Raw genomic sequence first — 25,289 nt, 5'->3', positions numbered from 1 at the left:
AAACCTTGTTACGTAGGGGAAGTGGGTGATAAATGTCTATCCACCGAATTCATGTTAATAAGGGGTATTTCGGCACACCGTGCCCTAAGTTGATATGGGTTTGGATAATGGACACATTTATTCGAAATTTGGGTTGTACTCAACGAAAGTATTCACGACGATTTCCGGATGTGTTTCGGGCTAGAGATGAATATTAATGTAAATATCATCGACCAAGAGTTCTAAGAGTAGAATCGATTAAAAGGTTAATCCACCGAGTTATGTTAATGAGGGGTATTTCGGCACACCGTGCCCTAAGTTAATATGAATTTGGGTCTTGGAATCATTTCATATAGTTGGGTAGAGGTCACTATATAAATGCTCATATCTTGTTAAATATAATTACAAGTATGATTTAAAAGACAAAATGTTAATATTTCCTTTTCCTCCATATTTGTAGTTCTTTACAATGAATCCATCATATGCTACCGCACCTATCACCATTGATTCTTATCACAATGTTCTTGATGACATTTGCTCCAACAACGATTTCGATACAACTAGAGAACTTCATTTCGGGATAGGTTCGGATGGAAACCTTAACTTCATCACCTCTTCTATACCACCCACTACTACTAGACCTCGTGTGAGTCCGTCTCAGGAAGACTACCTCATGCAATCTTTAGGGTCTTTGTCTCTGGAAGATAAATATGCCAAAGCTAGTGGGAGCTCTAGCAATCAAGTTCTTGCTACAAAGGGCAAAAGGTTCAAGAAGAAGGGAAAGAAAGTCAAAAACTTCAAGCAAGTTAATGATGAGTGCCATTATTGCTATGGCATGGGACATTGGCTTAGGAATTGTCCCGTATATTTGCGAAATATAAGGGAAGGAATCATCACTCCGAAAGGTAAAATTCCTAAAGAAATTTATGTTATTGATATAAATTATACTTCCACCACGACATGGGTACTAGATACCGGTTGTGGTTCTCACCTTTGTAATCATTTACAGGGTTTAAGAGATGTGGAGAGGCTTAGCAAGGGAGATGTGGATCTACGCCTTGGAAATGGTGCTCGGGTAGCGGCCGAATCCAAAGGAACTTATGTTCTAGCTTTGCCAAACGGATTTGAGTTGTATTTACATAATTGTTTTTATGTGCCTACGCTCTCTAAAAACATTATTTCAATCGCCATGCTAGACATGGACGGTTTTTGTTTTGTCATTAAGAACAATCGTTGCTCTATTTCTAGGAACGACTTGATTATAGGCCAAGCTTCCTCAATCAATGGCATATACATTTTAGAGACCTCAAATCCGACAAATGATATTTATAACATTCAATCAAAGAAACTCAAAACAAGTGACCCAAGTGAAGCGTTCATTTGGCATTGTCGATTAGGTCACATAAACGAGAATCGCATCAAAAGATTAATTTCGACTAATGTGATTACACCATTTGATTACCAATCATTTGGTACATGCGAATATTGCCTACTTGGCAAAATGACTCGTAATCCTTTTAGTGGTAAAGGGACACGAGCTAGTGAGCTATTGGGACTCATACACACCGATGTATGTGGACCAATGACTATCACCGCTCGTGGTAATTATGACTACTTCATAACCTTCACCGATGATTTAAGTAGATATGGGTATATCTATTTAATGAAACATAAGAGTGAAGCGTTTGAGAAATTCAAGGAATTTCAAAACGAAGTAGAGAACCAATTGAACAAAAGGATTAAGGCACTACGATCCGATCGTGGTGGAGAATACCTTAGCCTTGAATTTGATTCACACTTGAAAAGTCGTGGTATTATATCACAACTTACTCCACCCGGAACACCACAACTTAATGGTGTTGCCGAAAGGAGAAATCGAACCTTACTTGATATGGTTCGATCCATGATGAGTCAAACCGAGTTACCAAACTCGTTTTGGGGATTTGCAATTCAAACCGCAATAAAATCTTTGAGATTGTCCAACCAAAGCAACTGAAAAGACTCCATATGAGATATGGAGAGAAAAGGTTCCAAATCTATCCCATATGAAAATTTGGGGTTGTGATGCTTATGTCAAAATTAGAAATGACAACAAGTTGGCACCACGATCCGAAAAATGCATTTTTGTAGGTTATCCCATGGCCTCACGAGGCTATTACTTCTATAAGCCTCAAGAGAACAAAGTGTTTGTGTCTCGCGATGCTGTCTTCCTAGAAAGTGATTTTATTTCTAGGAGACAGAGTGGGAGAAATTTTGAACTTGATGAAGTTCAAGAGCCACAAACCGAGATAGAGGCGCAAGAAGAAGTTCCTTCGTCGTCTAATACGGTTGTACCTCCTCCACTAAGAAGGACGGGCCGAGTAATTCGCCATCCCGATCGATATGTGGGACTTATCGAGGAAGATGGAACACTCGATGTGTTGCTTATGGAAAGTGACGAGCCCGCCACCTACAAGGCCGCAATCTTTAGTCCTAATTCCACCTTATGGCTTGAAGCCATGAAGTCCGAAATGGATTCTATGCTTGAAAACCAAGTTTGGGACTTGGTAGATTTGCCTAAAGGGGCAAGACCCCTTCAATGCAAATGGATATTCAAAATCAAGAATGGCATAGAAGGACATGACGATGTCTACAAAGCTAGGCTAGTGGCAAAAGGATTTACCCAAGTCCAAGGTCTCCATTATGATGAGACCTTCGCCCCCGTAGCCATGCTAAGATCCATACGGATTTTGTTAGCGATTGCCGCATTTCATGACTATGAAATATGGCAAATGGATGTCAAAACCGCTTTTCTAAATGGGCATTTAGAAGAGGAGGTGTACATGATACAACCCGAAGGTTTTGTTGATTCTAAAAATCCTAACAAAGTGTGCAAGCTTAAGAGATCCATTTATGGTCTTAAGCAAGCATCTAGAAGTTGGAATCATCGATTCAATCATGTTATAAAGGAAAATGGTTTCACTCGAAGTGTTGAGGAACCATGTTTATACATGAAATTCAGTGGGAGCAATGTTGTGTTCCTAATCTTGTATGTCGATGACATACTACTCATTGGAAATGATATTCCAATGTTATCTTCTGTTAAGAAGTGGTTAGGTAACCACTTCCAAATGAAGGATTTAGGAGAGGCACAACGCATATTAGGTATCCGGATCTATAGAGATAGATCAAAGAGGATATTGGCACTAAGTCAAGAGTCTTATGTTGATAAGATTCTTCGACGCTTCAGCATGGACAAATCCAAAAGGGGTTTGGTACCTATGGTAACCGGGACGATGTTGAGCAAGACTCAATCTCCCTCTAAACCCCATGATGTTGAACGCATGAGTGAAATCCCTTACGCTTCCGCTGTCGGATCAATCATGTATGCCATGATATGCACACGCCCTGATGTATCGTATGCCTTGAGCATGACGAGTAGATATCAAGGAAATCCAGGTGAGAGTCACTGGATTGCTGTCAAGAACATCCTTAAGTACTTGAGAAGAACTAAGGACTCTATCCTTGTGTTTGGAGGAGACACTGAGTTGCGTGTTAATGGATACACGGACTCAAGTTTTCAAACAGATAGAGATGACATGAAATCACAAGTCGGTTTTGTTTTCATGCTCAATGGTGGTGCCGTAAGTGGAGAAGCTTCAAGGAAGTCAGAATCATGGATTCTACAACGGAGGTGAGTACATAGCAAAGATCGGGAGCGCCAAGGAAGCTATGTGGATCAAGCAATTCACGGAAGGTCTAAAAGTAGTACCTACCGCCGATGATCCCATCACTCTCTATTGTGATAATAGTGGGACGATCTTCCAAGCTAAAGAGCCAAAGTCTAGTAATAGATCTAGACACGTACTTAGAAAGTATCATGTAATAAGAGATTTTATTGATAGAAAGGAAATTGCGTTATGTAAGGTTGGGACGGATGACAACATAGCCGATCCGCTCACCAAGCCTTTATCGCAAGCTAAGCATGATGGACATGTTACGTCCATGGGACTTAAACGTGTACCAAATTTTTGTTAGATTTTGAAATGAAATAAAAGTGTTGTTTTTATTCATGTTCATAATCACATTTGTCTTTTATCTTTATTTTATACATTGTTATATCCAAACGGGTTGTAGTGACAATTGAACCCCGTTAAAGTGAACACGGATTAACATAGTATTTGCCCATAGTCGCTTATATGAGGTGACGTCTCGAAGTGACTAGAGTGTGAGGCGATTGATGGCAAGTTCAAGTGCCATAGAGTCATGTGAGATGACTAGTCGATCACATAGGCAGACTGTTAGGAACATTTTGTCGGGCCTAATGACCGCTTATAGAGTTCTGGCAAATTTATATAGCCTGGTCGTGGCGAGAGCTACTATAGTATTCAAATGAGTCGATTCTTTTGACTAAAGACTGTTCACCTAAGATGGCACAGTTTTCGATTAACTTTGATTTGTGTTACTACGACCTTCGTAAATGGGGTCAAATGGGCATATTTTGGGTTATGATGGTGTGGCTAGTCGAAGGGAATGAGTGCAATAGGAATTGTCCACCCCTAGTCGGGGTTATAACAATATCTCGGGGCCACTCGAGGAGTAATGAATCGAAATGCGTGGCCACGCTCGGAAAGTATCTATGATAGATAAGTCCTGGTCAATCGCTTATTCTCCGGATCGAGGAAACCACTCTCGATATGATCACTTGCAAGTACGACCTGAAAGACACCTTGCATTGAGTGGGAGATAGTAATAGGACAAGAGAATTGGTGACGCACACTTGTCGAGGACAAGTGGGAGATTGTTGGAATATGTGTCCTCCGACAATAATGCGATCACGACTGTTGATCATGATGATCACATGTTTAAGTCTCATTAAAATGAATACAATTGGGAAGTAATATTGTTACTGTCAACTGGTCAACATATATCGGTAATGATTGGGTGACTAGAGTTTGACATTACTTGTCGTGTGACGGTGGTGATCGATTGACCCCTAGGTCATACCTAAAGGCCAATACTCTTAATTGATTATTTAATTAATCGTATAATGTTGCGAGTTAATTAAATTACTTGAAAATTGACGGACGATTTTGGAAGTAAAATTTACGTATCATATTGAAATGTGATTAAATAAGATACGGTCTGAGTAATTGAATTGTATCATTACTCGGATGAAATAATTGTTTAATGTAACAATTAAATTGGATGAATTGTTATAAATACAATTAGTTGTATTTTATAAATGGTAAAATATTTTGGCACAAGTAATTATAAAATTACTAAGTCGATTTTTGTATGTGACGTATTTTTGATAATACGTTGATTTTTAATATGTTAAAAATACATAACAAATTTATGTCACATATGACATGTGACATATTGACAATTGACAAAAATAATATGGAATCCATATTATAGAGTGGGCCGAAAATTAGAGGGATTTAAGCTAATTATATGTTGTATGTAATTAGTGGAAAACACAATGATTAAAAGCAAGCCTAGCCATGCAAGCCTATTGTTCCTTGTGAAGAACAATTTTTCCATGCATTGGCTCCCCAATAGCTCTCTTCTTACACGGTTTTGGGGAAGAAAAACTATCATTGTTTTTCTTATAATTTTACCTAATAATATACCAAGTGTGATGTATTATTATTCATTCAACTCATCATCCAAAAATTAGTTCTAGTGAGAAGAAAAATCCTCCTCATCTTCTCTCATAAAAACCGAAAATATTCAAGTGTTACATAATATTTTTGGTTCAATTTTCTACCTAGATTAATATTATACTAGCACAAATAATATTAATTAGATTAAGAGAAAGCCTTGGGTATAAAGCTTAGGGAGAGATCTTATACTTAGATCTTGTTCATCCATAAGGAAAGCTCAAGAACAAAAGAAAAGGAGATTTCTTTTGTGCCCAATAAAACCGAAACATCAATGTAAGGATATGATTTCTCCTCTTTTGATATATATTGTTTGCATGCATAAAATCCGTTTTAATTTTATGACAAATTATTTAGACATATATGAGTATGTTAATATGTATATGTATCTACATTTCCTTCAGAATGTTTCCTTTGTTTGTGGCGGCCGACTTTCTTAGGACTAGATCTCCAACTCTTAAGTCCCTTTTGTGGACCCTACGGTTGTAGGCTCTTCTCATACGGTTTTGGTATACTGCCAAGTTGAGGCGTGTCGTATCTCGGCTTTCTTCGACCAGGTCTAGGGAGGCTCTCAGGCCTTCCTCGTTTTCAACCGGGTTAAAGGTAGCCGTTCTGAATGTTGGCACCGCTGCTTCAATTGGTAGGACGGCTTCAGACCCATAGACTAAGTGGAATGGACTGTACCCCGTTGCTTCTTTCTCCGTGGTTCGAAGGGACCACAGGACGCCGGGTAGTTCATCAGCCCATCTTCCCTTTAGGTCTTCAACCTTTTTCTTCAAACCGTTGAGTATTGTTTTATTGGCTGCCTCCGCCTGTCCGTTGCTTTGAGGGTGGCAGACGGAGGAGTATGCAAACTTGATACCAAGCTCTTCTAACCAGTTCATTATCATGTCACTCCAAAATTCTCGGCCGTGGTCAAATACCATGACTTGGGGTAACCCAAAACGAGTTATAACATTCTCCCAAATCACCTTTCTCACGGTCGCCGTTGTTTTCGCAGGCACCGCGACTGCTTCAACCCATTTGGTGAAGTAGTCAACGGCGACGATTAGGTACTTCCTTCCCCCAGAGGCCGTCGGGAAGGGTCCTAGTAAATCCATCCCCCACTGTGCAAATGGAAGGGGACTAAGCACCGGTTGCAGGTCTCGGGAAGGAGCGTGTATCACCGGAGCATGCATCTGACAGTTCGTGCACTTCTTGGTCTTTGCTCTGGAATCTTCAAGCATGGTGGGCCAGAAGTAGCCGGCTCGGAGAGCTTTGTGGGCTAGTGTTCTTGCCCCCATGTGGTGTCCACAGATGCCTTCGTGAATCTCTGTCAGTATTAGCTCCGCGTCGGCTGGGCCGACACATTTCAAGAGTGGTCTTATCACAGACCTTCTGTATAGTTCTCCTTCGAATACCAAGTACCTTGCGGCGATCCTTCTTATCTTCTGCGAGAGACTGCGGTCCTCCGGTAACTCATTGGTTAATTTGTATTTCATTATCGGAGTCATCCACGTCGTCTCGGTTTCCACGTCGCCCACCATGCCAACGGTCTCAGTGATGCTTTTAGCATTCCTGATATCCACCAGCACGGTTCGGCGGACATTCTTGATGCTTGAACTGGCTAGCTTTGAGAGAGCGTCGGCTCGGTTGTTCTCAGACTTGGGGATGCATTGGATTTGGAAAGATTTCAATTTTGCTGTGTCAGCTTTTACCCTTTCCAAGTATCTTACCATCCCATCGTCTCGAGCCTCATACTCTCCTCTGATCTGGTTGGTCACCAATAGTGAGTCTGTCTTCAACACAATGTGATCTGCTCCGGCGGCTCTAGCTAGCTCGACTCCAGTTATCACCGCCTCGTATTCGGATTCGTTGTTTGAGGCCGAGAAGGTAAATTTCAAGGCATACTCAAACTCGTCCCTGTTTGGGCTGATGATAAGGATGCCGGCTCCTGAGCTGTTCGTCGTGGAGGATCCGTCGGTGTATACTTCCCATACCCCGGGATTTGGCTCTTCTTGGTATGTGCATTCGGCCAGGAAATCTGCAAGTGCTTGCCCCTTTATCGAAGGCCTCGGCTTGTACTGAATGCCGAAGCCGGAGAGTTCCACCGCCCATTTGATAAGCCTGCCAGATTGTTCGAATTTTTCCAATGCCTTCTCCAATGGCTGGTCGGTCAAGACCGTCACGGGATGAGCGTCGAAGTAGGGTTTTAACTTCCTTGCGGCAACGACGACAGCGAAGGCTGCTTTTTCAATCAGTGGGTAGTTTCTCTCGGCGACCAGCAGTGTATGGTTGATAAAGTAAATTGGGTGCTGCTGCTTGTTCTCTTCTCTGACGATCATGGCACTGACCGTGGCCGAGGTAACTGCTAAATATAGATATAGCGTCTCCCCCAGCATCGGCCTGGACAGGGTTGGCAGTGTCAGAAGGTGAGCTTTCAGTTGCCTGAAAGCTGTGCTCTCGTTGCTCCCCCGCTTGAAGTCTTTATTCCCTTTTAGCACTGTAAAGAATGGAGTGCTCTTGTCGGCCGACCGAGAGATAAAGCGGGCAAGAGCCGCCATCCTCCCGGTCAGCGTCATTACCTCTTTTCGGTTCCTCGGCTCCGGCAGGTCCAGTATTGCTTGGACTTTCTCTGGATTGGCATCAATTCCCCTGGCACTGACAAGTACGCCGAGGAACTTGTCGGCCCGGACACCGAAGTTGCATTTATTTGGGTTCAGCTTCATCTTTTACTTCCTTAGTGAACAAAATGTCTCGTATAAATCGGCTAAGTGCTCGCTGTCAGACTTGCTTTTTACAATAGCATCGTCGACGTAAGCCTCAATGTTTCGCCCTTTTTGATTTTGGAACACTTTGTCCACCAGTCTTGTGTAAGTTACGCCAGCGTTGTTCAAACCGAACGGCATCATTTTATACATGAATGTGCCGTCTCTGGTGATGAATGCGCACTTAGGCATGTCTTCTTCGGCCATGAATACCTGATGATACCCTGAGAAGGCGTCCAACAGGCTTAGCATGGTGTAGCCTGCCGTCGCGTCAATTAAACTATCTATTCGAGGCAAAGGATAACAATCTTTGGGGCACGCTTTATTAAGATTGGTAAAATCTACACACATCCTCCACGCCCCCGATGATTTCCTCACCATTACAACATTAGCTAGACACTCAGGATAAGTACAAGGCGTGATGAAGCCGGCTTCTAACAGTTTGTCTACCTCGGCCTTGATGGCTTCATCCTTCTCGGTGGAGGAGTTCCTCATCTTCTGCTTCACAGGGCGAGCGGTGGAGAGTACGTTCAGCTTGTGAACGATCACCTCCCGGCTCACTCCTGGCATCTCGGCAGCCGAGTATGCAAAGACATCCATATTCTTCCTCAGCAGGTCCAGGAGATCAGCTCTGAATTTTGGCTCCAGGTTGACACCGACAGTTACGGTGCGGCCTGGGTCAATTTCCAGTTCTTCAGGCTCGGCTCCTTCGACCATGCCGACGTTGGTGTCCATCAGTTCGCCCTCCTGTCGTAAGGATGGGCTCTTCCCCTTCTCTGATTTCTTCGCCACTTTGAAGGATTGCATGTTGCACCCTCTGGCAGATATCTGGACATTGACTACTTCGTCCTTTTCGTCCTTTGAGACGAGCTTATGCGCTTCCCCCCGGTCCGAGACATACATCAATGTCAGGGCCCGGATGGACATCACGGCGTCGGCCTCACTCAAAGTGACCCGGCCTATGAGAACGTTGTAGGCAGACGAGCCGTCGATGACCACGAACTCAGACAGGACATTTTTAGCCGCATTCCCCTCACCGAACCTCACCGGCAGTCTGATTGACCCCAGGGGTACCAGGCCGGCCCCAGAAAAACTGTACAATGGGTTGGTTCAGGGGCTCAAGTCTTCAACCTTCAGACCGAGGTTGAGAAAGCACTCTCTGAACATGATGTTCGTGTAGGCGCCTGTGTCAATCAGGCACCTCTTCACCAGGTGGTTGGCTATGTCCAAGTGGACTATAAGTGGGTCGCTGTGCGGGGCGATGACTCCCTCGTAGTCCTTCTTCCCAATAGTTATATCGGGGATGTTGGAAGCGGGGGCTGCTGTTTTGGGCACAAAGTTGATGGCTTGGTATAGCTCATTCAGGTGCCGTTTGTGCCCATTAGCTGACCCACCGTTCTCGTTGCCCCCGATGACAACATGGATGACTCCTATCCGCTCGAAGACTGATTTTTTATTGGCCCCGCCGGTGCTCTTTTTTTGGCCTCCGGCTACATATTTGGTGAGGCTCCCCTTCCGGATCAGTTCCTCGATGGCATTCTTCAAATGCCGGCAGTTGTCAGTTAAGTGACCGGTGTGGCCGTGGTACTCGCAGTACTGGCTCGTGTCACCGTCCCCCCTCGCCTTGGGGGGCCTTTCCCACTTCTGACCCTCCTTCTGGCTTAGGGTGAAGACCTCGGCGGGAGATGCGACCAGGGGGGTGAGATCATTGTACCGCTTTCGGTAGTACGGTCCCGAACTCCCCCCGGCGCTCGCCGAGTTCTGTTTCCTAGCAGATTTGTCAGGCCGTGACCTATTCCTGTCACAGCGGTCTTCATCCGGGTTGTCCTCCCGGCGGCTCTTCCTCCCTGAGTGCCCAGATTCACTGTGGCCTACCCAGGTCTTGTGATAATCCTCCACCTTAATGGCTTGGTCAGCCAGCTTTCTGGCGGAGTCCAGGGTGAGATCTTCGTACTTGATGAACTCGTCTTTTAGATCCCCTTTCGGGAGGCCTTTCATCAGTGCGAAGGCCGCCAGTTCGGAGTTCAGCTCTCGAATCTGCTGAACCTTGGCATCGAATCTCTTTACATAGCTTCGGAGAGACTCGTCCTCCCCCTGTCTGATAGTCAGGAGATCCGATGTCTCCACGGCCCTCCTCTTATTGCAAGAGTATTGGGCTAAAAAATTGTCCCTCAGGTCGGCATAACAGTATACCGAGCCATTGGGCAGCCCTTTGTACCAACTTTGGGCCATCCCATGCAAGGTCGTTGGGAAGACCCGGCACCAAACCTCATCGGGTTGCTCCCACACCGATATGTACGACTCAAAAGCCTCGGCATGGTCGGTGGGGTCGCTATCCCATTTGTATGAGAGTGCCGGCAACTTCAGCTTAGTTGGCACGGCGGTTTCGAGGACATAGTCACTGAGGGGCTGTCTGACCACGTGTCGAATGACACGCGGCGATCGGCTCCTCGCATCCTTAGTCCGGCTTCTCTCCCCGTGGTGGGGAGGGCTTCTTCTCCGACTCTGGTGAGTCGGGCTTCTTCTCCGACTCTGGTGAGTCGGGCTTCTTCTCCGACTCTGGTGAGTCGGGCTTCTTCTCCGACTCTGGTGAGTCGGGCTTCTTTCACTCCTTTGGGGCAGGCCTCGTTGGTGCCGCGGCGACGCTGTCCTCCCGCGAGTGCGGGAAGGACTTAGGTCTGTCACTGGCACTCTGGGCTCCCCCGGCGTAGTAGCATTTCCTGCTCCTTGCATCGCTCCGTTTAAGTTATTCGGAGTCACATTCTGGGCCCTGGTCCCCTGTGGGTGCGCTGTCGTTACCGTCGTCATGACAAGGGTAACCGGCGTACTACCCATCAGGTCCAGTAACAACTTCAATTTGGCTGCATCGACCACATGTCCCATGACAGTGACATGGCCGGTGGGCAGCGGTGTTTCTTGTTCTTCCCGCATCCCGTACGCCATGTCAGTGACCTGGCCGGTGGGGGTTTGCCTGATTGAAGAATTATGGAACGTGTCGTCCTGGTAGAGTTCAGTTTCTACGCTCACAAGTTCTGGTTGTTTTGACATCTTCTCAGCTCGGTGAGTGGGTTTTTGATTCTTTTTTTGTTTTGTTTGGGAATGTAGGTAACTAACTTTTAGTACGCGTGATCCCCACAGACGGCGCCAATTGTTCCGGGGCGTAATTCCAGAGCAAGTATTAGTTGACCACTCGTGCTTGTAGAATGACGTCTTTGATTGACTTCTTCCTTTCGGTCTCTCCTGAAACAATGAACAAACTGAGGGCTCGGCTTTGGCCGAGCGAACTCTCTCCGACGCTCAAGTCAGTAAACTTAAAGAGTTAAGCTGTATGTTACTTGGCGAAGTATAGATAGAGAGATAAAGGAGTTTGATACCAGTTTATGTGTGATATTTGGATGAATTGTCGATCCTTTTCTCGTTGAGAGAAGTGGAGTATTTATAGACTTTCAGCTTTTGTCACGTAGTGGCCAAGTGGCCATGTGGCAAGCAGGTGGAAAGACTGTCTTGCCCTCGGCCGAGGGACCCGTGGCAGGCCGGCAGGCCTGGCTGGCTCCATGCCGAGGGGGCCGGATGTGAGTATGCTGATATGCCTCTCGGCCGGCTAGTTGCCGAGACCGAGTAGTGAGTGACAAAGCCGGCGGGCTTCGTCGGCTAGGTCAGTTTTCCTACGTTTGACTTGTTGTCTTTTAGCTTTGACCTTGGTCAAGATGTTGACTCGGTCAGCGGGTGCAGAATATGCCCCATCAATTATTAGAGTATTCACAATCTATCAACCAATCCCATGTAATTGGCAATATCACCTCTTCCAACATTGAAACTCAATTGTCTTACGATGACAAAGTTAAGGGTAATCATACCTTCACGAAACGCCCCCACAAGCCACAACTTAATCAAAGCATTGACTAAACAGACACCATTGTCAATGTTTTAGGCTTCAAAGTTAACATTCAAGATCGCATAAGGTGATGAACAAAAATTACCCTTTCTGAAACATGTCACCAAAGATCAATATTGTCATATAAGAAATTATTAACATCATAAACCAAGATGCCAAAAATAACCAAATATACATAACAAATTATTTTAGATCAAAGTTGTCTTGCACAAAACCATACAGTATTTTCCTTTAACACACTCCATATATTTCCATGTATATCACATAAGGGAAACATTTTTCATAGCTTAGAGAGAAAACACAATCTTTCAAAGTATACTCGAAAAACAAGTAGAGTAATAACCTACTTCCCCACATGTTGCCACGATATACATAAGTGACAACACAATAATCAAAACGTCACGAAAAACTTGATCTGATCAATTATATTAGACAATAAAGAAGTTATTGAAAATATTCCTCTCATAATGCCATATAACGATAATTTGTGTCAATACAATATCAATGAATGACTATTCAAATTAAGAACGAGTTCACCCTTCACAATGTTTAATCATAACCTCTCAAAAAAAATATAGTACCAATATCATTTATCATAATGAACTCATATGTCAACCAAAAGAGAAAGACAAAACAAAATTCACCCAACAGTATTGAACTGTTACATAAAGAGAGAAAAAAAACGCCATTGAACTACACCAAATCACTTTATCAAAATTACCCAATACTTACGTGCATAATTACGAAATGTGAAATACGAAATACTTAGTTTCAATAATAGGTTTTGAGCAAGCGAAAGCATAAATGCAAATTCGGTAAAATGACAGATAAATACTACACCGTCTAAATCAAATACGTACAAGTACGGCCAAACAATTAATTAACAAAATGACATCTAATTTTTGGTGCGTGCTTTTTTTTTTTTTTTGTCATGACAAGTGAAAAGCTTTGAATTGATTCGGTGGCCACAAAAATGCATTGTTTCAGCCAAAAGGATATGACATGTTTTGTCAGTTTGTTAGATAAAGATATAAACAAAGAGTAAGAAATTAATTTTACACCATGTATATCGATAGAGAAACGACATAGTCATATCGCCTTAAAAAAAAAATTTAACGAGCAAGAAAATTAAAAATCAACTTTAGATTGTTGGCGGTATGACTATTAGACGAACAATGAACAGATAAACTTACAGAAATTGAAGAGAAAGATGTCGTGGCGTGATAGAATCACTGCCCTAAAGTTGAATTTGCCCCGCTCGATACACACGGCTTCTCAGCAACCAACTTCCCAGGGTTACACGACTTCCGAGTCTAAGGTGTACGACAAAGACTCAGATTGAGAATTACTAACAGAACGTTGCCAAAATCAGCTATGAATATCAGAAAATATTTAGAGAGAATATATGAGAGGATGGATGTTGTTGTGTGTCGAGATGCTATAAGTATTATGGTATTTATAGGAGAAACAAGAAGGATCCAGAAGCACCATTAAAAGCACCTTGGAAATAGTTTTTAGAAGACTGAAATCAGTGTTGGAAAAAACCTCAATCATCTTTAGAAGACCACACAATCAGTACGGTAAAATACAAAATCAATAATAGAAAACTGAGCAATCAGTCTCGGAAATAGCGCAAAAGAGTATAGAGAATAAGTGATCCAAAAGGAGCCTTTACTACTACACATATTAGTAGTATAAACCAAGTGATCGCTTATAAACCATAATACTCTAGCTTTTTCTACCAATGTGGGATAAAAAGAGCTTCTTTTGAAGCAACACTTCCAACAATGTATTATAACTATCAACTTGTATTAATTTTCTTGGGAGTATTTATTTTCTTCTCCCTCAAACAACTTGTTGAATGTTGAATAGTTGCATGATATTACAAGGCCCATTTCCAATAAGTCTTGCTGAAGACGGTCATATTTCATCTTTTCAAAAATATGGGTTAAATGTTGTCATTTCAACGACAAATGTAATCAGTAACATTTTCTAAGGTATAACAGGTTGTTTATCACATGGTTACTTTTAATGATTTATCGTTAAAATGGTGACATTTAGCCCGTCTTTTTTAGGAGACAAAATTATTCCGTCTTTAACGAGAATTTATGCATTTGAAATCACACACATTTTGTCACACACTATTAATTTGAGTTGGGGGCGTCTACACTCTCAAGCCAAACCAACTTCACTACTGCACTCACTCACTCACTCACTCACTCACCATTTTCCCTCCAATCACTCCCTCTTCTTCTCTCCTCTGTCTCTTCTATGTACCTTCTATGTACCGCACTTATTTTCCCATACCACATAAATATATTCAAAACTCATACCCTTCATTTCATAAATCATACTCGTACACTATATCATTCAAAACTAATCCCCATTTTACTCATTCTTTCATTTTTTTTTTCATACATAAAAAAATAAAAAATAATGAGTGAAGCAATAATGCAAGCATTGTTATGCTTAGTATTGTATTTCTCGGTTTCTCCATTGTTGTTGCTGAAGATCCTTATAGATTCACTCAATAAGTAATGATAATCTTATAATCAATGTTTACAACAGTCTTGATGTTCCTTTCCTTCTCTCCTGGTAATTTTCGTTGTTTTCCTTAGTTACACATTTGATTCTCATATGAGATGATATTTGTATCTGTTTTAATGTTAGTAAGGATCCCTCCATTTTAAGGGAGATTTACTGCTCTTTAGTTACCCTTTACTTGGTTGATTACTTTACTGCTGCTGTCAATACAAACTTTGAGTGCTAGTACAAGTGCAAAACAATCAGGTCAGACAGAGAGATTCTTGTTTAAAAAATTATTTATAGGATGTGTATGAATGTGTGGTCTATTTTTGAGTTGTATTAGTGTCAGACAAAGAGAGTTTCTTGTTTGGTTAACGAGTTTTGCTACCGATCTTCTCTTTTCCGTCTTATTTAGTATTACACTTGATCATCAACTCAAGAAGAATAACCCAGATTTGGGAAATTCATTTACAAATATATCCCTTTTTCTTGCACAAAAGTCAAATAACATAAACAAAAACTGCAGATCAAATCACCGCATTTCTACAACTTCTTCCAACCCTTAGTTATTAGATACACTAAATATAGTAATACAAAAAAGGATTCTATATATTGCATCCTCATTTAACGACGTATACCTGAACATCAATTCACCATCAGAAAGTAGTTCAGTATTGAAGATCATTTCTCAATGACCAGAATTACTGGAATTACCAAAGCGATTGTGATTAGGAAATGTTTTAACAACAGTGGCATGGCAGGGCGAGTGGGTAACAGGGTTGTCGCCTACTCAAAACAAAGAAAAATACGAAATTTACAGCCAAAAATTTCAATTTCTTTTTTAAAATTACTAGAAATACAAATTAATACGCTTCAAAGTTCTCAATTACGGAGAATGTAATAATATAGTCTCTCAAAAATCAAATCTTGCTCCGCCAGTGGTTAACAAGTAGCTCAAACATCAACTAATCTCAACCAGTTTCTTCGTCTCAATCATTTATTTACCTTTTTTTTTATTCTTTGTAAGGAATAATTTAATCAAGTATAAGCAAATAATTGGGACGAATGTACTAACATAGTTGATATTGTTATTCGAAAATGCAGAAACAGAAGGAGTAGAAATACCGTAACCGAGATTATCAGCAAAATAAAAGAATAAAACCCGTAAGTAGTGCCGTGGTAGGAGCCACTGCCTTGAAAACTATTTCTTCGATACGACCGTGGTGGCGATCAGCTAGTGCCGGTAGTTCCCCAAGGATAACACTACAATCTCCACGCAGTTCCGCCCACTCGGAACTGTGAGACTGGAACGAAATTAACAGCAGTACCCAGAAACTTTATGATAGACGAGAAGAAGAAGAATAGAGGAGTGTAGATTTTCTGTGTATGAAAGGTGTGGAATAACCGCTGTATTTATACAGCAAAGCAGGCGGTTTTAGGAGCCAAAAACTGCTCCTCCATAAACGCCAGTCAACGAGAGAAAGGGGGAGAGAATAACTCACCCACTAACAGCACTGACTTATTCCACTAACAGCCCATTAGACTGTTTAAACAAAACAGAAGCCCACTCGCTCGGATGCGGCCCAAAAAGATAGGCATAGCCCGCCGCAGGCGATTGCCAAATCCCGAATCCGGATCCGGGCCGGGACGGGCACGGGCACGGCGCGCGCGCGCGTGTGCGAGCTGAATTAAGCACCTCGCAAGGCTTCCACAAAAGCCTCCCTTGACCCACTAGTGATAGTGTAAGGTAAGAGGACATATATAAATACATGAAACTCTCTTTTCCTCACCAATGTGGGACAATTGGAAGAAAGAGAGAAGCCACACAAAGCCCCTATTTCCAACAATCCCCCACTAGGGGCGCCAGAGACAAGAAGAAAAAAATTCTGGGTAAAGGAAGGATTGGATACTTAGGTATCAATATCTTTCGATTTGAATTGACACTTTAGTGCAATGAGGAAACAACTTACTTACAGCGAGAGAATATCTTGCGATTTGAATTCCTAGCTGAGCTTCGGTCGATACCCCCCACAACACATATCATACCTTCAGATTAAGATCGTTCCGCGAAAGTGCAACGAGCTCTTTTAGAGCTATGCGTTTACCTCGGTACTAATAGATGTGTTCAGAAGACTTCTCATAGTCTAATGATCGTTACACCTACGTAGGTGACTCAAGTGCTTCTCAATAGCACTTCTCACATGAGTCATTAAGGACCTAAGTCCAACCTGGTGTATGATTCATCAAGTGCGTCTCAAAAGCACCACCATAGAGGCTATGAATCATACAACGCCATAGAAATAGAAGCTTTAGACCTAGTCAAGTCTCAATCTTGACCTAAGGACTTAAGCCACATTCCCCTCGACGTACCAACGACTAGTCTCCTAGCCAGCCCTTTAGTAAAGGGATCAGCAAGATTGTTTTCGGACTTCACATAGTCCAAAGCAATCACTCCGTTGTCTTGGAGTTGTCTAACTGCAGCGTGCCTTATTCGAATGTGTCTCTTCTTTGAATTGTAGACACTATTCTTTGCAACACCAATAGCAGCCTGCGAGTCACAGTGTAGGGAGACCGGTGTTAGTCATCCGCCCCACACCGGTATATCGGCTAAAAGGTTTCTCAACCATTCACCTCTTGTCCCCGCCAACTCAAGAGCTATGAACTCAGATTCCATGGTAGAGCGTGTGATACAAGTCTGTTTAGAGGACTTCCACGATATAGCACCTCCACCCATGGTAAAGACATAACCACTAGTAGAACAGATCTCATCGTTACCTGCAACCCAGTTCGCATCACAATATCCCTCTAACACAGCAGGAAATTTACTATAATGCAAACATAAGTCAACTGTTCCTTTTAGGTATTTTAGTAAACGACGAAGAGCATTCCAGTGTTCATTGCTAGGGTTATGTGTATAACGACTCGATCTACTAACCGCATAAGCAATATCCGGTCGAGTACGTTCATTAAAAACATCACACTACCTAGGATTTTAGCATACTCTTCTTGGGAAACACTCTTGCCCAAGTTTTTACACAATGCTACACTAGGATCATAGGGTGTTCGCAGCACATCATCAAAGCAGTTAAACTTTCTCAACACTTTTTCAACATAATGAGATTGACTTAGACAGATTCCATTGGGGTTTCGGATAACCTTAACTCCTAGGATAACATCAGCTTCTCCTAAGTCCTTCATCTCAAAATGTGATGACAAAAATTCTTTGGTTCTAATTATCACCTCTAAATTATTACCAAGTATTAACATGTCATCAACATAAACGCATATAAGCACACAATCAGATTCTATTACTTTTGAATAAACACATGAATCAGAATTGTTAACCACATAGCCATTACTTATCAAAGTGTTGTTAAATTTCTCATACCACTGTTTAGGTGCTTGTTTCAGTCCATAAAGTGACTTGTTCAGTTTACACACTTTACTCTCTTGACCCTCAATCACAAAACCACCAGGTTGAGACATATAGATCTCTTCCCTTAGTTCACCATTCAAAAAGCGCTTTTAACATCCATCCGATGTATAACAAGGTTATGAATAGCAATAAGGCGACAAGAGTCCTAATGGTCGAAATTTTGGTCACAGGAGAGTAAGTATCAAAATAATCAATACCTTTCTTTTGTGTAAAGCCTCTAACTACAAGTCTAGCTTTGAACCTCTCTATTGTACCGTCGGTCTCATTTTCTTTTAAAGATCCATTTACTCGTAATGGGTTTACTACCTTTAGGTAAATCATCAACTCCCACGTCGATTTGACACAATAGAGTCAAGTTCACTTTTAATAGCATCTTTCCAAAAATTAGCATCAATGGATTTCATTGCCTCACTATAGGTTTTTGGGTCATCTTCTATTAAAAAAGCTGAAACAAACTCATCACTAGCACAAACAGTGTATCCTAGTTCAGACAACATAGTTGTATCATAATCATCACCAAAGTTCTTTGGGCATCTAGGTCTTTTACTTCTTCTAGGTTCAACAGAAACATCAATAGAAGTGCTAGCACTAGCATGTGAAGACATATCGAAGATGCAACGGGTAAACTAGGAGATGGTACAACGGTTTTATGAAAAGGAAAAACATGCTAAAAAATTCAAAGATCTCTAGCTTCGATATAGAACGATCACTCAAAGACATAAATCTATAAGCAGAGCTATTTTGAGCATAACCTATAAACACACAATCATAGGTCTTAGGTCCAACGGTAGGTCTCCTAAAAACAGGTAAGCCCACTTTAGCCAAACACCCCCATACTCTAAGGTAACTTAGGTTAGGAGGATAGCCCTTCCAAATCTCATAGGGGTCTTGTCAATTTTCTTATGAGGTACACGTTAAGAATGTGACAAGCAGAAAGTATTGCTTCCCCCTACATATCGTCAGATAGGCCAGAACTTAAAAGCATAGCATTCATCATTTCTTTTAAGGTTCTATTTTTACGTTCAGCTACACCATTGGATTGGGGTAAGTAAGGTGGACTAGTCTCATGTATTAAACCGTTTGCAAGACAAAAGTCGGCTAGATAATCGGATTTATACTCACCACCTCTATCAGACCTTACCCTTTTAATTTTTCTGTCAAGTTGGTTCTCAACTTCATTCTTAAAGTTTATAAAAGATTGTTCTGCTTCATCTTTAGTCGTAAGCAAATAGACACGGGTGTATCTAGAACAGTCATCTATAAACGTAACATAATAATTCTTGCCACCTCTACTTGCAACATTTTTGAAGTCAGCTAGGTCGGTGTGAATTAACTCAAGAAGACTCGTGTTCCTAGTAGTCACAGGTTTACTAGGCTTCTTTGTAAACTTAGCCTCAACACAGCTAGCACATTTAGAGAATTCTTGACTCGTCAAACTCGGAATTAAACTCATAGTTCTAAGTTTTTTAATGTAATCCACATTCACATGGCCTAACCTACCATGCCAAACATCAATAGACTCAGCGATATAAGCAGAAGAAGATGCAATATTATTAATAGCAGAATCAGAGTTCAATACAAAAAGACCCCCAGAAAGATAACCCTTGTCCACAAATTCCCCATTACGCGACATTACCACCTCGTCAGCCTCAAAAACAAGTTTCAAACCAGCTTTGTTTAACAAGGCACCCGACACAAGGTTTCGACGCAATGAGGGTACAAATAAAACATTACTGAGAGCAAGTGTTTTCCCCGAGGTGAGTTTGAGAAAGATCTTGCCTTTGCCTGTGATCTTTGCAGATGAAGAGTTATCCATGTAGACACATTCCCCATCAGCAACTTCCTCGAACTCAGCAAATAAACCCCTATCAGCACAGAGGTGTCTCGAAGCTCCAGATCAAGACCCATTCAAAGAACATTACCCACCGATTAGCTTCCACAACCACAAAACAATAACGTCATCGATCCACAAAGAACATTGGCCTCAGCAGATTTCTTCTCAGAACATTGGTAGGCTTTGTGCCCAGGTTTTCCACAAACATAGAAGACAATCGGACCCTTAGCAACTTTCTGAATCTTAGGAACCGATTTGGTATGCTTTCCTGGACCACTCTTCTTTGCAGGACCCTGGTTCTTACCCTGACCAACCTTGGCCTTACCCTTACCCTTATATTTCTCAGCATAAGACAGACCACCAGACTCAACCAGATTAGCTTTTACAGCAGCAACAACAGGAACAGTCACAGATTGACTAGCAGGAAGGTCTTTAAGGCGATTAGCCTCCTCGATCCTCATATGTCCTATAAGTTCCTTAAGGGACAGGTCTTTCTTTTTGTGCTTAAGTTGGTTTCGGTAATCAGACCAGGAGGGAGGGAATTTCTCTAGCAGAACATTAGCTACAAAGATATCATCAAGTTTCATGCCCTCATTGACAACATCAGCACATAAGTTTTCATAGACATGGACTTGATCCATGATAGGTTTCCCATCTGCCATTTGAAATCCCAACCATTTTCCCACAACATATTTCTTTTTCCCCGCGTCATCAGCCCCGTACTTGGTTTCTAAAGCCTCCCAAATAAACTTAGCCGATTTATTGACAGCAAATAAATCGAACAAGGTGTTTGTCATATTATTCAGAATGTGACACCTAGCAGTTTTGTTGTCCTTTACAAATTTTGCAATATCCTCTTCATTGGACTTAACATCTTTAGAGGGAGGAGGGGTTTTCTCAGCATCAGTAGGGGTGATAGGCTTAAGCGGGTCACTAAATAAAACGTAATCAATTTCTAACTGCTCAAAATACATCAACAATTTCTGGGACCAACGTTTATAATTGTGACCATCCAACGACTCTAGTTTCGACATATCAGGAACAATTTTCGAGATAACAGACATGTTGCAGCAACAAATAGTTTTCAAATTGTTATTCGAAAATGCAGAAACATAAGGAGTAGAAATACCGTAACCGAGATTATCAGCAAAATAAAAGAATAAAATCCGTAAGTAGTGCCGTGGTAGGAGCCACTGCCTTGAAAACTATTTCTCCGGTACGACCGTGGTGGCGATCAGCTAGTGCCGTAGTTCCCAAGGATAACACTACAATCTCCACGCAGCTTCCGCCCACTCGGGCTGGCGTGAGACTGAACGAAATTAACAAAGAGATCTTAAACTTTATGATAGACGAGAAGAAGAAGAATAGAGGAGTGTAGATTTTCTGTGTATGAAAGGTGTGGAATAGCTGATGTATTTATACAGCAAAGCAGGCGGTTTTAGGAGCCAAAAACTGCTCCTCCATAAACGCCAGTTAACGAGAGAAATGGGGAGAGAATAACTCACCCACTAACACCACTGACTTATTCCACTAACAGCCCATTAGACTGTTTGAACAAAACAGAAGCCCACTCGCTCGGATGCGGCCCAAAAAGATAGGCATAGCCCGCCGCAGGCAAATCCCGAATCCCGAATCCCGAATCCGGATCTGGGCACGGCGCGCGCGCGCGTGTGCGAGCTGAATTAAGCACCTCGCAAGGCTTCCACAAAAGCCTCCCTTGACCCACTAGTGATAGTGTAAGGTAAGAGGACATATATAAATACATGAAACTCTCTTTTCCTTACCAATGTGGGACAATTGGAAAAAAGAGAGAAGCCACACAAAGCCCCTATTTCCAACAGATATCATAATACAATCTCATATAACAACGTGACACTTGACAATTATCACGAGACCGTCTCATATAGAACAAACAAACACTAGCTGCTTTTCTAGGGTAACAACCAATAATCATGAAACCGTCTCATATAACATAACACGAATTAACACCAAATTTCAAATATTAAAAACATTATCATAAGATCGTCTTATATAAAACAGATAAAATCAACTAACTCAACTACCATTTATATATTTCAATTTTCAAATATATTAAAAATTATCATGAGACCGTCTCATATAACGTGACCACATGAGACACTCATATGTCATATTTCATACGTGCCGCTTGACAATTATCATGAGACCGTCTCATATAGAACAAACAAAAGCTAGCTGCTTTTCTAGAACAATTGGTCTCCCATGTGACGGGTTATCATTTGTGACGGATATTTTGTGAGATAAAATGGTAACAAAATGGGTTAGTGGAGAAAGGGGACCACATGAATAGTGTTGCAGAGAGAGAAAAAGTGGGTACTTTGTGAGGTAAAATGGTATCCGTCACTCAAGAGTGACGGATATGTGCCGTCACAAACAAAAATTTGTGTTTTAAGAAATGGAGAGGATATAGTTGACCTTGAACAACCTCATTGTAACATTTATTTTACCGTCCGAAGTCTCTGCAACTTATTTCTATAATCACAAATCTCTACCACTTATTTCTCTCTAATCCCTTTCAGATTTTCATTTCATATCTTATTCAACCTTAATGCTATTTTTATAATCATTAAACTCGTGTAACAATAGATCTAGCCTTTTTTTTTTCTTTTAACTATTTCGAGGCTATTTTTATAATCATTAAACTCTTCTAACAATAGATCTAGCCTTTTTTTTTTTTTTTTTTTTTTTTTTAACTATTTCAAGGCATTAGGACATGAAACAACTGCGGAGGTGGTGGTGTTGATAAGAAGGATGGCGGTTTAGGGTAGTTGTCGGCATCGGATCTGGGTTGTAGGCGACGATACCAATTATCATAGAAGATGATGTTGCTAAGTTATTGATCTGTAGAAGTTTTTGCTATTTTGAATTGTGCTAAAGGTTGTTAAATGTTTGAATAAACTTGCAATTTTTGGGGAGAAAAAAGTTTCCAGTATCTCGAAAATAACTTGATTTTGATCTGGATATTTGGAATAGTATAGGAATTTTCTGGATTTCTTTTACACTCTATTTTGTCTGTTTACTTTACAAGTATCAGCCATTTCTGCCCATTTCCAATGGGTTCGAGTGGAGAAAAACAAGGGGTCAAGCTTGATCGGAGCGTGTCATCTGCTGGTAGTTCCGCCTTGCCTCCTGCAAAGTCAACAAAAATCAAGGTACATTTTGAAAATTAATTCGGATTTAGTTTATTTTTTGATAGTATTTTGTTATTTAATTAGCTTTTTTTTTGTTTTAAATCCGGATTTTAAAAGCCTAAAATCTAACTAGAGGGATTAAATTGTAATTTAATCGATTGTGATTAAATCTGTTATTATTGGTTCGTTTGGACTTGAGTTCAAATTTTCAATTAGTTTCATTCAAATTTAGGTTTGTTAATTGTGTATTGAAACTAAAGATAAAAATGTTAATGATTGTGATAATTTTTAAAGTGATTTTGGTTTTAAATTGTGTTGTTTTGTTCTGCATTTGAGGTGTTTGGTTTTGATTCTATCTAATTTGTTATGATATGAGCTAAGTTTCCTGAACTCATTCACATGAATTAAAAATTCAAATTACATCGATTTACTTAGTTATAACTTTTTTTCCATTCTGCCCATATATTGTAGGATCGGCCTCATGTTAGGAAGCCCTTCAAATTGTATCAGAATAAGAACTGTAGACACAATCGTAACCGCCCCGTGTTTCCAACAAAAAGTACAACGTTAAGCCTCAAATTAAAGAGCTCATCTGAAACGTGTTATTCGTGGTGTTCTACGTGTTCTACGTGTTCTACGGGCCGTAGTAAGAGAAGTAATTCAGGTACGCGGATTTTGCCACTCCCATAACTAAACTAATAAAGATAATCACACTAATATAATCTATATCTATATCTATATATACTAATATAAAAGTATAATACAAGAACCACTAAACCTTATACTATACACGTGGCAAGTTTTGGTGACTTATTTTCTCGCCCATTCAGAGCTAATCAAGATACTATGCTTTGTAATCTATCTCAAAGAAGCATATCACACATCACACATATTTTTAGCCGTTAGATCCATGCTTCTCTATCATGGCTAATGGTTAAGCTCCTTTCCCAAACCAAATCTTTTTTATTTTGTCAATTTATTTTCTTTCTATAATAGAGTACATGTCTCAACTCTACTCACAAGGATTATCTCTCAGCGATGCCTCTAAAATTCATCATCATCATCATCATCATCACCATTAGTCTCTTTCTTCCTTAATTTAACACTTTTATTACTATTTCTTCCTACAAATAAGATTCTTTTTTTTTTAAGTTTTTATACATTAGTTACTACTTTCATAATTTGTGTAGTTTGAAATTTTACTTATATTAATCAAGATAATAATTACTTAATCGATTTTTTTATTTTTCGTCTAGCTTCACTTGGATCCTTTTATTGATTAATGATGGTGTTATGATTTATGAATAGATAATGAATAGTTTAATACTGTGTATTTCCTTTTTTTTCTCCCATATATATTTGGAGCCTTCTTAATCATCCAAATCTTGATTCCAACTTTTGCACATGTTATTTCTACACAATCACACAATATATATAGTCTAAATTTTTTTTTAAGTAGTGTTTTTTTGCTTATCGGAGGACACATAATTGTATCTATGATTTTTTGTATTTTTTATGCTCTCGAAAACCTATTTAATGATGGTAAAATCAATCTTTGGAATTGACTGATGATGTTAAACGTACGAAGTAGTTTCAAAATTCGGATTCATTAATGTGTGCCTTACGGATACATCCTATTGAAATATACAAACTCTCATAATAAAATTTTCGCAATATTCGTACTTACAAGTCTTTAATATTTTGAAAATCCAAATATCATGTTTTTGATATCAATCCACCAAATTTAGCAACTAAGAAATATGAGATCAACTTTAACAAGCCAAAACTACTGTGTCTACCAAGGCCATGGCCCTGTTGGTTTACTCTTGATTTCAACTTCTAAGATGCTACCTTGCGTATTAAACTACTCCGTACACTATACGGAATATATGTCTTTGAAATCAAGATTTTCTGTTTTGGGTACAACTTTTTCGAAGTCACCGATATTATTTGAAACTCACATTAGAATAGTATGAGACATGATATTTAAACAAATGGACCTCTTATATAATTATACAAAGTTATCATAAAACGAGAACTTTTAATAACCAGTTTTA

General features: G+C 40.7%; 1 protein-coding gene across 2 annotated transcripts in view; it reads left to right on the top strand.

Moving 5' to 3' along the window:
* Positions 1 to 25,289, top strand: part of LOC141639076 (uncharacterized) — a 127,465-nt gene that overhangs the window by 95,553 nt on the left and 6,623 nt on the right. For both annotated transcript variants that reach the window (XM_074448266.1, XM_074448265.1), the window contains exons 1-2: positions 22,494 to 23,253; positions 23,704 to 23,896. In XM_074448266.1, coding sequence (XP_074304367.1) covers positions 23,155 to 23,253; positions 23,704 to 23,896 — 292 coding nt within the window. In that variant the 5' untranslated portion in view covers positions 22,494 to 23,154. Of the gene's footprint in view, positions 23,254 to 23,703; positions 23,897 to 25,289 lie in introns of those variants that run through there.

Source organism: Silene latifolia, unplaced genomic scaffold (genome assembly GCF_048544455.1).
Source record: "Silene latifolia isolate original U9 population unplaced genomic scaffold, ASM4854445v1 scaffold_270, whole genome shotgun sequence".
NCBI lineage: Eukaryota > Viridiplantae > Streptophyta > Magnoliopsida > Caryophyllales > Caryophyllaceae > Silene > Silene latifolia.
Note: the sequence above shows the minus strand (reverse complement) of the source record. Positions and strands in the feature narration are given on the sequence as shown.